At 43.4% G+C, this 14,025-nt stretch overlaps 1 protein-coding gene across 2 annotated transcripts in view; it reads left to right on the top strand.

Moving 5' to 3' along the window:
• Positions 1-13,753, top strand: part of PLEKHG7 (pleckstrin homology and RhoGEF domain containing G7) — a 129,383-nt gene extending 115,630 nt beyond the window's left edge. Inside the window, exons 14-17 of one of the 2 annotated variants that reach the window (XM_073620185.1) lie at positions 307-386; positions 2,820-2,973; positions 7,036-7,133; positions 12,840-13,753. In XM_073620185.1, coding sequence (XP_073476286.1) covers positions 307-386; positions 2,820-2,973; positions 7,036-7,133; positions 12,840-12,947 — 440 coding nt within the window. In that variant the 3' untranslated portion in view covers positions 12,948-13,753. The remainder of the gene's footprint in view (positions 1-306; positions 387-2,819; positions 2,974-7,035; positions 7,134-12,839) is intronic. The other variant, XM_073620184.1, reaches the window with a different exon arrangement.
• The last annotated feature ends 272 nt before the right edge of the window (positions 13,754-14,025 follow it).

The raw sequence follows: 14,025 nt of genomic DNA, 5'->3' as shown, positions 1-14,025 counted from the left end.
ATTTTTGATATTTGTTTATATTTCATGATTCAGCGCTGCACTCTTATATACTTATTTTTGTGCACATGCATATGGGGATGTGATCAGTGCTAGCAGCTGGTCTTTGAATACCTCACACACACACACACACACACACTGTTTCTGGTACATATATAATTAGTTTTGTTTTTTTGGGAAGCTTGCAAGACTATCATTTAAACCAAATGAGGAAGCCTAGTGTGAATGTAGCCTTTGTGAATCGTGATGACCAGTTGGAGCACCTTATCAAAATATACATCTCACTGCATATGATTCTATTCTCTTTAGAAAGCACACGTCTTCTTGATGTATACCTGCTCCTGTTTGATGACTTGCTGCTGATAACAAAAATTAAACGCAACAAAAGGGTAATTACATTTCTTTTGTATAATTTCAGTTTTCTAAAATCTATGCTGTTTACATACCTTTTCACAACATATGTGTGTAATGTGAAAAAGTAAGTACACCACATGGAAAGTCTTAGCTTTTACATTTTTGAACAGGCAAACATTAGATCTTCATTTAAACAGTGCCTACAGAAAATATACTTGGAATAAACAGAAGTAAAAATTGTCTTTGCAGTTATTTATTCAACAAAAATACCAATAGATGTAATGATATATGTGGAAAAAGTAAGTACATCCTTGGCTTTAGAAGGCGATATTGCCCCCTGTAGCAGAAATGACTTCTTGTAGGCATGTTGCCTAAGTGCCGGTTCACACAGGGGCGGCACGACTTGCAGGTCGCCTCAGCGAGGCGACCTGCAAACGACTTCTGAGGCGACTTGCAAAACGACTTCTGTATAGAAGTCTATGCAAGTCGCCCCAAGTCGCCCCCAAAGTAGTACAGGAACCTTTTTCTAAGTCGGAGCGACTTGCGTCGCTCCTATTAGAACGGTTCCGTAGCACAGAACGGGAGGCGACTTGTCAGGCGACTAGGTCGCCTGACAAGTCGCCCCTATGTGAACCGAGCCTAACTGTCCACCAATGTCTGATATTGACTCAGTAAATTTGTAACCAATTCTCCATGCAAAATTCTTTCAATTGCAAGAGATGTTTTGGGTTTCCCTTGCATGTTAAACATTTCTGTTGTATTTATCCTTGATTGAAAATTCAATTTCTGGTTCAATTTTGGGAAAATGGCATTGCAATCTTTTCACACAACACTGATATGATGCAGACATCATAGTTTCTTTTTTTAAAGGGTAGCTTCATAATTTTTTTTCCCGTGTGTTAACAACAAAGGAAAAAAAAAATGTGCCCAGCAAGGCACAGCACCAAGACGCAGCTCGGAACAATACAGAAGAAAAAATATGGGATTATTCATACATGACCATACCAGATAGTGTACCAAAAAAAGAAGGTCCCCGCTCAGGACATAACATACATACAGTAGGTATAGCTTGGTTAAAAAGATTAAAGTGATTGTAAAGCTTTGAGTTTTTTTTTAAATAACAAACATGTCATACTTACATCCACTGTGCAGTTCGTATTGCACAGAGTGGCCCCAAGCATCCTCTTCTGGGGTCCCCCGGTGGCGCTGGTAGCTCCTCCCCGCATCGTATAACCTCCTAGGAGAAGTGCTCTCACAGAGGGTTACCTTGCGGGCGTGCTCCCGAATCTAGCATTCGGCGTCCATAGACACAGAATGCCAGGCTCGGCCACGCCCCCCAGCACTGCATCATTGGATTTGATTGACAGCAGTGGGAGCCAATGGCTGCACTGCTATCAATCTATCCAATCAAGAGCTGAGAACCCTGGGCAGAGGAAGATCATGTCTCCACCGTGGGAAATTCCAGGGCTCAGGTAATTAAAACGGGGGGGGCGGGGACTGGGGGCCGGTCACTGCCAGGTGTTTTTTCACCTTAATGCATAAGATGCATTAAAAGGTGAAAAAACACGAGGGTTTACAACACCTTTAAGCCATAGGGGTAAGGAGGGTGGGGCCTGAGACTTCCAGTGTTTTTGGCATAGAAAAACAGTAAATGTATTAGTATTTTCGTCCTGTAATTGCAGGAAAGGAATTTGCACCGTCTATGACCGGCTGTACTTTCTATGAGGGGCCTTTCCACTCTTATGCATTCACAGTAATGCAAATTTTTGTTCATTTTGTACGGCGAGGGAGAAACATTCAGAGCACAGATTTTCTTTGGTGCAGATGTGTTGAAGAAAATGCACACAATTGCATGATACATGCATGTTTGTTTTACTTTTCACAGTGGACTTGCTTAACATGTGTAATGCAGAAAAATGAAGCATGTCCTATATTTTAAAATCCAATCCTAAACTAGCCACATATAAATGATTGTAATATCTACATTTAAATGCATTTTCATTTTCATGCATAGTGAGTGTGCTCTAACAATCTCTGTAATGGGAGATTATCAAAATTTGGACAATGTCTGGTCAGAGTAATCAGTTCATTGTATTCGAGATGGATTAGAATTGTGAGCATAGAATCAAGATAATTATTGACATTTGTCTTTGGGTAGGGTGTTAAAGTGGAATTCCAGCCAAATGTTTTTTTTTTGGAAATGTTTAGAATCTCTATCAGGCGTTTATTGACCTCTCTGTCCTATTTGGAGGATTTACCCACAGTTCTTTTGTGGTCACCAGGTAAAAATGTATGGGCAATTTCAATTGGGACCCATAGAGCAATAAAGCTGGTTCTAATCCTTTCCCTACTCTATTCAAAACATTTTTTGGATATAGTTCTGCTTTAATGTTGGGGCCTATCGCAAGGATAGGCAGTGAGAAGGGCGTTTAACTTTAATTGTCTTGTGTCTTTTTTATTTTTTCCAGAAAACATCAAATATAGAAGCTTGTACAATGTACCCGTCTTTACACCCAGAGCTGCAGAGCATAGTGAAAGAAGGCGGTTACTGCAAAGTCTTAGACCAGCCTATTCCACTAGACAGGCTAAGCATAAAAAGTATTGATGCCTTCCATGTTACAGGTACGCAAGTATGAATGTGCACGGTATCTTTTATAAAGGATATATTTTGGAGTGAAAATTTTTTTTTCTCTTTCGTTCATTGACGGACACGGCACCTTTAATCTTGACCTTAGGGTTATATCGCCACCTTCAGGAGAGAACTAGGCAGAACATGTAAAAACAGCAAAACTGCACAGTACCGCCCAGGGGGCGGTCCTACTGGCTATAACCCCTCACTCTGCTTCCAGCAGCTCAGTTTTTTTCTGCCTAGTATAGGAGAAGGACCTGGCTCCCTGTGGGGACCATTGGTCCTTGGAATTTTTTTCTTTTTTGATTCCTGTGATCTACAATCAACAGCCGGGCTGGGTGACAGGCTGGATAATATAGATCCTGGTAGTCTCTCCAGCCTGGTCATCGAGCGTGAGCAGACCCTAGCTACGCGCTGGGTCGGCCAAGACATGTCCCGTTTGATCCAGGGGTGGCCAGCAAGCTATATGCTTCGGGGCACACATGTGACCGGGCTACTGCTGTCCAAGTCACAGTGTCCCGTGGCCGACAGCCACCCCATACTGCTTGGGTGATGGGTCTGTCTGTGGAATGCGTCCAGCAGTCCCTGCAGGAGGGGTAAGTATGGTTCCACCTGTCTCGGCAGGATGGAGCAGCTCGTGCCTGGCCGGGGGTCCTCTAGGGGGGGCTCTGGGTCCTGGCAGGGGGCTGCGCTGGGCGGTTGGTGGTCTGCTCGTCCTCCTGTTTTTTGGGCCATTTTTTGTGAATAGCTGTGAGTTGCCATGTGGGAACTGGCCGCCGCATGCTCTGTGACCATTTTCTTGTAGCCGTAGCCAGTTTCTTAACCGCGGCCATTTTCTTGTAGTACGGCGGCCATTTTCCCAGCGCGCTCAGACGTTTTCCTGAGGCGGCCGGCGGCCATTTTCTAGTAGCCTCAGTTTGTGTTACTCTAGCGCTGTGTGGCTGGTTCAGTCTGGAACAACGCAAAACTACTCAGAACACCTCGTTGCTGGCACAGGGAGAGCGGACGGCGGCAGCACAGCGCAGTACCTGGGCCAGGGTGGTGAGTCCTGCGGGGGGGCCCCTCAGTCTGTGGCAGCTAGGAGGCTTACTGAATGGGCTAAGTTGTTGCACCGCGAGTTGGAGAAGCAACAGGTTTCCCCGGTCTGCGTAAAACTGGCAGACCAGTTGGTGCAGGGCCTGAAGTATGTCTGTGATTCGGCCCTAGATACGACCCCCTTGCTTTCTAGAGCCTCAGTATCAGCAGTGGTGATATGTTGCCTGATTTGGCTTAAATGCTGGTCTGCAGACCAGACTTCTAAGAAAGCGCTGCCGGATTTGCCCTTCCAGGGGGAGAGGCTGTTTGGAGCCTCACTGGATGACATTATTAAGAATGTTACTGGGGGGAAGAGTACTTTGCTCCCACAGTCCAGAAAGAGTAAGGAGCCACACCCTAGGCAGGGGCCCTCCTTTTCCACTCAGAAGCGGATTTATCGCGCGCCCGGGTCAGCAGGTAAGCGTTCCCAGTCTGACAAGGTGCCTGCTGAGGGACAGAAGCATCCCTGGTTTCGCAAGCCAAACAAGCCTTTGAGCAAATCTGTCGCCTTCGGGAGTTTGCTGCTCGGTGGACCTCCCTCCCTTCTGACCAGTAGGTCTGCAAACTGGTTTCATCAGGCTACAAGATAGTTTCTTTCTTGTCCGCCAGACAGATTTTTTTCCCTCCAACCTTAATCTTCTTCCGGCTGGTCGGGAGGCCCTGTTCGGGGCAGTACAGGGCCTGCTGCTGCGCGGGGTTATAGTACCTGTGCCAACACCGGAAAGGTTTCAGGGATTAAACTCCAATCTGTTTGTAGTCCCAAAGAAGGAAGGGGTCCGTCCGGTCCTGGATCTCAAGGCCCTCAACGGCTTTGTGAAAGTTCAATGGTTCAGGATAGAATCAGTTCGCTCTGTCGTCGCTGCACTCCATCAGGGGGATTTCTTGGAGCTTGGCTGCAGCACTGGAGGTCGCTCACATCCTGCAGTGGGCAGAGCGGCGCGTGCCGGCTCTGTCGGCCGTATACATTCCGGGCGTAGAATACTGGCATGCGGACTACCTAAGTCGTCAGATGCTGGACCAGGGGGAATGGTTGCTACATCTGGATGTGTTTCAGCTCATATGCCTAAGGTGGGGCACACCAGATGTGGATCTCTTGGCCTCTCTGCTCAATCAGAAGGTACAGAGGTTTGTGGCCAGGGCAAGAAACCCCTGGGCAGATGCGTCAGACGAGTTAGTGGCTCCATGGGGGCATTATCCCCCCGCTCAAACTCTTACCCCATCTACTACGCAGAGTGGAGGGCGAGAGGATTCCGGTGATTCTGATTGCCCCAGATTGGCCTCGACGTCCTTGGTACGCCAACATAGTCAGAATGGTGGCTGATGTTCCTTGGTGGCGAGAGGACCCTCTGTCGCAAGGTCCAATACTTCATTCTGCTTCACCATCGCTGGTTTTAACGGCATGGCTGTTGAAAGCCAGGTGCTAAGGGACCGAGGACTGTCGGATTCGGTAATCTCCACTATGCTGAACATGGAAGTCCTCTTCTTGGAAGATTTATCATCGTACGTGGAAGGCCTACATCTCCATGTGTGAGGAGATGGGGTGGCGCCCACATACATATTCAGTTTCCAGGATCCTGCTGTTTTTGCAGCGAGGAGTGGATCAGAAACTTGTTTTAAGCACCATTAAGGGGCAGGTATCAGCTTTGGCTGTCCTTTTTCAGCGCCCTTTGGCGACTCATTCATTGGTTAGTACGTTTGTTCAGGGGGTTCGGCATGTGGCCCCTCCGGTTCGACCACCGCTGCCTCTGTGGGATTTGAATCTGGTGCTATCTGTGCTTCAGAAACCGCCGTTTGAAAACATTAGGGAGATTCCCTTATTGACACTCTCTCAGAAAGTAGTGTTTCTAGTGGCTATTACATCTGCCAGGAGGGTTTCTGAGTTGGCGGCCTTGTCATGCAAGTCTCCCTACTTGATCCTCCACAAGGATAAGGCGGTGCTGTGTCCGCAGCCTTCATTTCTTCCAAAGGTTGTTTCGGCCTTTCATCTAAATGAGGACATTGTACTTCCGTCCTTATGTCCTTGGCCGTCATATCCCAAAGAGGTTTCTTTGCATTCTTTGGACGTGGTCCGGGCTCTGCGGGTGTATTTGTCTGCTACAGCTCCTTTCCGGAGGTTGGACTCGCTGTTTGTATCGGTGGTTGGTCCGAAGAAGGGCCTGGCGCTCTCGCCGGCCACCATTTCTCAGTGGATCAGACAGGTCGTGGTTCAGGCTTATGCCATGAGGGGGTGGGCGCCCCCCTTTCCTGTCACGGCACATTCTACCAGGGCAATTGGTGCCTCCTGGGCTTTCCGACATCAAGCGTCTGGTTCCCAGGTATGTAAGGTGGCGACCTGGTCATCCGTTCACACTTTCACTAAATTTTACAAGGTTGGTGTGAGCGCATCTTCAGATGCTTGCTTCGGCCGCAAGGATTTGCAGGCGGCCGTTTAAGGTTGCAACTCCTCTGTTGAGGGGTTCTTTTTGTTATGGGTGGAGTTTGTTTTCTTGTTGTTCCCACCCCTCGTTTTTTTTACACTGCTTGGGGTCGTCCCTAAGGTCAAGATTAAAGGTGCTGTGTCCGTCAATGAACGAAAGAGAAAATAGGATTTTTGTACTCACCGTAAAATCTTTTTCTCTGAAGTTCATTGACGGACACAGCACCCACCCCTCTTATTTATGTTGTACTGCTTTTTGACGAACTGAGCTGCTGAAAGCAGAGTGAGGAGTTATAGCCAGTAGGACCGCCCCCTGGGTGGTACTGTGCAGTTTTGCTGTTTTTACATGTTCTGCCTAGTCCTCTCCTGAAGGTGGCGATATAACCATAAGGTCAAGATTAAAGGTGCTGTGTCCGTCAATGAACTTCAGAGAAAAGGATTTTACGGTGAGTACAAAAATCCTATTTTTTTTGCTTTTATACAGAAGAATACCCATACTTAAAGAACATATAGCTGTAAACTTGTTATATTGGCTTAATTTACTGATTCCTTCTGTCTTCAATAGTATATGGAATGAGGAATGCTTTCCTAATCCAGCATGAGAATCGCTATCAGCAGTGTATCGCTGCCTTCATTATGCAAACGCATACGGAATCTGAAAAGGTTTGTCAAGCTCTCCTATTTTATAGTGTGATGTACCATAATGGATAGTGATACTGTAAAAAAAAAAAAAAAAAAAAGAAGCACTAATCAAAACATCCAGTATGTGTAAAGGCTCCTGTGTGTTCATCTAAACAGGACCCAAATCTGGTTACTATGTGCTTGCCAGGTCTCTTAAACCTAAAAACAAAAAAAGCAAAAAAAAACAAAACGCTTTTACCTTGCAGGAAATTGCTGGCCTTAAAAAATGATATCTCGGTCATTGCTGTCACCACTCCCATCCAAGAATGTATATATACTGTACGCACATTGGATGGGAAGAGGTTAAAGTGTGCTGCCCCCCCCCCCCCCCCAAAAAAAAAAAATTGTGCATGAAAAACTGCTGCGCAAATATTTTTTGGCACAAAATATTGCAACAACTGACATTTTTTTTTTTTCTCAAGTGCCTTTGCTTTTAGAAATTATATTTGGGGGTTCTAAGTAATTAGGTGAACAAAAAATGCAGATTTTTACATGTATGTGAAAAGTGTCAGAATTGGCTGGTGCAGCAAGTGGTTAAATATAATTTAGAAATTCTAGGGAGCGTTATGCTTAGAACGTGGTTTTATTTTTATTTTTTTTAATTCTTTATTTATAGAAAAGCTTCTTAGAGAATAACTTGTAACATCTACATTGAAGTCCAGAGCAGAGAGTTAGTAAATGCATCATAGTTCTACATTCTCGACATATGTATGAGCATAAGAATTGCATTACATAGAACCAAGAAATATAACTTCTTGAGGCTGACAAATGTAATAGTTTAAGAAGATATACATTTTAACGTAAAACAGAGGTTGACGTGTATTTGGCTGCCTGAGCTGGCTTTCCGGGGGAAATGCCCCAAAAGACCATAAGAACAGTTACCGGGTATAACAAAGCAGCAGCCAGGACCAGAAATACAAGAGAAACCTTGTATTTCTGGATGGGTCTCTCCATCAGGTGGAGCAGGCAGGCTGCCAGTATCCCACTAGAAAGTTTCTTGACATGGTTGAAATGACATAGCACCCCTGACCAGAGAGAGACTTTAACTACTTCAGCCCCAGAAGGATATGCCCCCTTAATGACCAGGCCATTTTTTGCGAAATGGCACTGCGTCGCTTTAACTGACAATTGCGTGGTCGTGCGACACAGTACCCAAACAAAATTGTATTTTTTGCCCCACAAATAGAGCTTTCTTTTGGTGGCATTTGATCACCTCTGCGTTTTTTATTTTTTGCACTATAAACAAAAAAAACAATTTTTACTTTTTGCTATAATAAATATCCCAAAAGTTTTTTAACCACTTGATATCCACGCTATAGCTAAATGACGGCTACAGCGCGGACCTGAATTCCCGGGAGGCAGTCATATGACTGCCTCCCCTGTGCACGCGCGGAGCGTGCTGTGATCACCGAGTCACTGAGACTCGGGTGATCACCGATCCAAGTAAGGGGCCGGTCCCGGCCCCTTACCATGTGATCAGCTGTCAGCCAATGACAGCTGATCACATGATCAAAACAAAAGCTCTGTGATCAGGTTTTTATTCTCCTCGCGCTGACAGTGCGAGGAGAAAAAAAAGGCCGATCACCGACTCATCAGCAAGGGACATCGGTCCTTAAGAGGAAGAGGCAATAATGCCTCAATTGTGCCACCAGTACCCACTGCCAGTGCCATCTGACATTGCCACCTGACAGTGCACACAGTGCCCACCAGTGCCACGTATCAATGCCCATGAGTGCCACCTATCAATGCCTACAAGTGCCACCTATCAATGCCCACCAGTGGTGCCAATCAGTGCCACCTAGCAGTGTTGCCTATCAATGTACCAGATCAGTGCCCATTATTGCCACTAATCAGTGCCCATCACTGCCACCTATCAGTGCCGCCTCATCAGCATACATAAATGAAGGAGAAAAATTACCCTTTTTAAAATTTTATAACAAAATATAAAAAATTTTTTTTTTTTTTTTAAATTCTGACTTTTTACATTTTTTTTAACAAAAAATAAAAACCGCAGAGGTGACCAAAAGAAAGCTCTATTTGTGGGGAAAAAATGATAAAAATTTCATTTGGGTACAGTGTTGTATGACCGCGCAATTGTCATTCAAAGTGTGTCAGCGCTGAAAGCTGAAAATTGGTCTGGATAGGAGGGGGGTTTAAGTGCCCTGTAAGCAAGTGGTTAAAAAACAAATTCATTGATCAGTTTAGGCCAATATGTATTCTACATATTTTTTAATTCTTTATTTATAGAAAAGCTTCTTAGAGAATAACTTGTAACATCTACATTGAAGTCCAGAGCAGAGAGTTAGTAAATGCATCATAGTTCTACATTCTCAACATATGTATGAGCATAAGAATTGCATTACATAGAACCAAGAAATGTAACTTCTTGAGGCTGACAAATGTAATAGTTTAAGAAGATATACATTTTAACGTAAAACAGAGGTTGACGTGTATTTGGCTGCCTGAGCTGGCTTTCCGGGGGAAATGCCCCAAAAGACCATAAGAACAGTTACCAGGTATAACAAAGCAGCAGCCAGGACCAGAAATGCAAGAGAAACCTTGTATTTCTGGATGGGTCTCTCCATCAGGTGGAGCAGGCAGGCTGCCAGCATCCCACTAGAAAGTTTCTTGACATGGTTGAAATGACATAGCACCCCTAACTACTTCAGCCCCAGAAGGATATTCCCCCTTAATGACCAGGCCATTTTTTGTGAAATGGCACTGCGTTGCTTTAACTGACAATTGCGTGGTCGTGCGACACAGTACCCAAACAAAATTGTATTTTTTGTCCCACAAATAGAGCTTTCTTTTGGTGGCATTTGATCACCGGTTTTTATTTTTTGCACTATAAACAAAAAAATCAATTTTGAAAAAAAAAACAAAAAAAACCTATCTTACCTACTTTTTGCTATAATAAATTTTCCAAAAGTTTTTTAAAAAACAAATTTATTGATCAGTTTAGGCCAATATGTATTCTACATATTGTTGGTAAAAATATGTTGATTGGTTTGTGCAAAAGTTATAGCATCTACAAAATAGGGGATAGATTTATGGCATTTTTATTATTTTAATTTTTTACTAGTAATGGAGGCAACCTGTGATTTTTAGCAGGACTGCAACATTGCGGCAGAAAGATCGGACACTTTTGACACTTTTTTGGGATTATTGACACTTATACAACGATCAGAGCTAAAAATACCCACGGATTACTGTATAAATGTCACTAGCAGGGAAGGGGTTAACACTAGGGGGCGATCAAGGGGTTAAGTGTGTCCTAGGGAGGTGTATCTAACTGTGAGGGCAGTGTAGTGACTGGGACTAGAGAGACATCACTGTTTCTAATCTCTCCCTGACAGAACGGGGGATCTGTCTGTTTACATTGACAGATCCCCGTTCTCTCTTACTCAGAAGCGATCACAGGTGCCCGGCGGACATCGCGGCTGCCAGGCACGTGCATTAGCTCCTACGTCACACGGCAGGCACATGCGCCTCCCTGCCTATTTAAAGGGCCGACGTACAGCTACGGTGATTTGCCCAGGAGAGCCAACCTGCCACAGTATAATTAGGGCAGCAGGTCAGCTAGTGGTTAAAATGCTACCAAAGTCTCGTCTTTTTATTTTTTTGTTAAAAATAAACATGTTACAGTGGGGCAAAAAAGTATTTAGTCAGCCACCAATTTTGCAAGTTTTCCCGCTTAAAAAGATGAGAAAGGCCTGTAATTGTCATCATAGGTATACCTCAACTATGAGAGACAAAATGTGGAAACAAATCCAGACAATCACATTGTCTGATTGAATTTATTTGCAAATTATGGTGGAAAATAAGTATTTGGTCACCTACAAACAAGCAAGATTTCTGGCTCTCACGGACCTGTATCTTCTTCTTTAAGAGGCTCCTCTGTCCTCCACTCATTACCTGTATTAATGGCACCTGTTTGAACTTGTTATCAGTATAAAAGACACCTGTCCACAACCTCAAACAATCACACTCCAAACTCCACTATGGTGAAGACCAAAGAGCTGTCGAAGGACACCAGAAACAAAATTGTAGACCTGCACGAGGCTGGGAAAACTGAATCTGCAATAGGCAAGCAGCTTGGTGTGAAGAAATCAACTGTGGGAGCAATAATTAGCAAATGGAAGACATACAAGACCAATGATAATCTCCCTCGATCTGGGGCTCCACGCAAGATCTCACCCCATGGGGTCAAAATGATCACAGGAACAGTGAGCAAAAATCCCAGAACCACACTGGGGGTACCTAGTGAATGACCTGCAGAGAGCTGGGACCAACGTTACAAAGGCTACCATCAGTAACACACTACGCCGCCATGGACTCAGATCCTGCAGTGCCAGACGTGTCCCCCTGCTTAAGCCAGTACATGTCCAGGCCCATCTGAGGTTTGCTAGAGAGCATTTGGATGATCCGGAAGAGAATTGGGAGAATGTCATATAGTCAGATGAAAGCAAAGTAGAACTGTTTGATAGAAACACAACTCGTCCTGTTTGGAGGAAAGAGAATGCTGATTTGCAGCCAAAGAACACCATACCTACTGTGAAGCATGGGGTGGCAACATCATGCTTTGGGGCTGTTTCTCTGCAAAGGGAACAGGACGACTGATACGTGTACATGAATGAATGGGGCCATGTATCGTGAGATTTTGAGTGCAAACCTCCTCCCATCAGCAAGGGCATTGAAGATGAAACGTGGATGGGTCTTTCAGCATGACAATGATCCCAAACACACCGCCCGGGCAACGAAGGAGTGGCTTCATAAAAAGCATTTCAAGGTCCTGGAGTGTCCTAGCCAGTCTCCAGATCTCAACCCCATAGAAAACCTGTGGAGGGAGTTGAAAGTCTGTGTTACCCAGCAACAGCCCCAAAACATCACTGCTCTAGAGGAGATCTGCATGGAGGAATGGGCCAACATACCAGCAACAGTGTGTGACAACCTTGTGCAGACTTACAGAAAACGTTTGACCTCTGTCATTGCCAACAAAGGATATAGAACACAGTATTGAGATGAACTTTTGATATTGACAAAATACTTATTTTCCACCATAATTTGAAAATAAATTCTTTCCAAATCAGACAATGTGATTGTCTGGATTTGTTTCCACATTTTGTCTCTCATAGTTGAGGTATACCTATGATGACAATTACAGGCCTCTCTCAACTTCTTAAGTGGGAGAACTTGCACTATTGGTGGCTGACTAAAAACTTTTTTTGCCCCACTGTATACTTACCTGTTTTGTGTAGTGGAACTACATCTCGTGCAACATCACTGGATCGAGATTGGGCTTAGGTAAGTAGGATGGGGGCTGCAGCACACAGAAGGCTTTTTATCTTAATGCATACAATGCATTAAGAAAAAAAAACCTTCTGACTTTACAATCCCTGGTTACCTGAATAAATGCAGGCTCCTGGATGTACCTTTAACAGCTTTCTGATCCCTTAAACCTGCAGAATCTGATTTCTGGTAAAGCCAATTGTTGCCCTATCACCTCCCATGCCTTACTACTGGTAAGTAAGGGCAAACATCACAGTGACAGGTTAATGGGTAGTGTGGGAGGGGGATGGACCAGAGATAGACTTGAAATAAAAACTGCACATCCACAACTCTTAACAAATGAGAGCAAGTCTGGATAAATGCCATGCCTAATATTACCATATTCTATATATTTTACAGAAACAATGGATCTCACAAATAGAAACTGCCATTTCCTGTTACACTGAAGCTTATGAGACAAACAGATCTTCAGTATTTTGCTACCCTGCAGAGTCAGCTGAAATTTAATAGTGTGTTGTGTATAGGATTCCTAAATTAATTGTTTTGTTTATAGTTTTTTTGTAAATATTTTATTTGTATGTTGTTTGTAATATATGAAATTCTGATTAACAAAAAAAAGCCTACAGTGTTTGACTATGATATTTTTAAACCAACTTTATTAAATGTATTTTCTAATATTGTGTTTAACAAAAGCGAAAAATGTAATGTTGCACCATATTATATCTTTTGCTGTGCAGACTGAATACATGAACCAGTAAACTTAGTTTACAAAGAAATCCACAGGCTAGAAAGAAGGTCTTAATTATATTATATGATATTATACAATTGTGTTGTAGAATTGTCCTTTAGATTTACCAAAACCATATAATATGTGATCAAACCTAAACACTTTCAATTTGTATGCAGGCAGGCCCTTGCACTACATGGTTGAAGGTAAATCTAAAGAAAATGGAATAAGAAAATTCTATAATGTATGGCCAGCTTTATAGTGAGGAAGTGAAGCAAATCAGATTTGTAGTGATCCAGGGTAAAGGGTTTTTTATTTTTATTTTTTTCCCCCTTTGCATCATCCTTTGTTAAAGGCAGCAATATTATTCACCAGAAATGCTGTAAAAGAACATAGCAGCCTTACTTAAATATATTCCAGCAGTCAGCAACTAGTGATCCAAGGAGTGAAGATGTAGCATTGATCAAGCCTTATTCAAATTGAATACTACCTGAAGGCAGAAGTGGCAATCTGTAGCCAAAGAAAAACTGTGGATTTTCGTTTGCAGTATTAATTTTGGCAGCACATTTCGATTTAGTTTTAGTCATATTTTAATCTTTTAACTAAAATGCCATTTTAGTTTTAGTCGCATTTTAGTCATCTGCAATGGTTTTAGTCATAATTAGTGGACTTAAATCTCCAGTACATTTTAGTCGACTAAAATCAAATGTGCTTAGTTAAAATTGTAATACATTATTTTTTTTTTTTAATATCTTTATTTTATTTTACAAAATATTCAGCTTAAGTTGTATAAAAATTCCCCCCCATTGTTCCCTCCCCCCCCTCTCGTCCCCCCCCCTTCCCGTCCCCCCCCTTCCC

Source organism: Aquarana catesbeiana, linkage group LG03 (assembly GCF_042186555.1).
Source record: "Aquarana catesbeiana isolate 2022-GZ linkage group LG03, ASM4218655v1, whole genome shotgun sequence".
Classification (NCBI taxonomy): domain Eukaryota; kingdom Metazoa; phylum Chordata; class Amphibia; order Anura; family Ranidae; genus Aquarana; species Aquarana catesbeiana.
The sequence above is the reverse complement of the archived record's forward strand: the minus strand, read 5'-3'. Positions and strand labels throughout refer to the sequence as shown.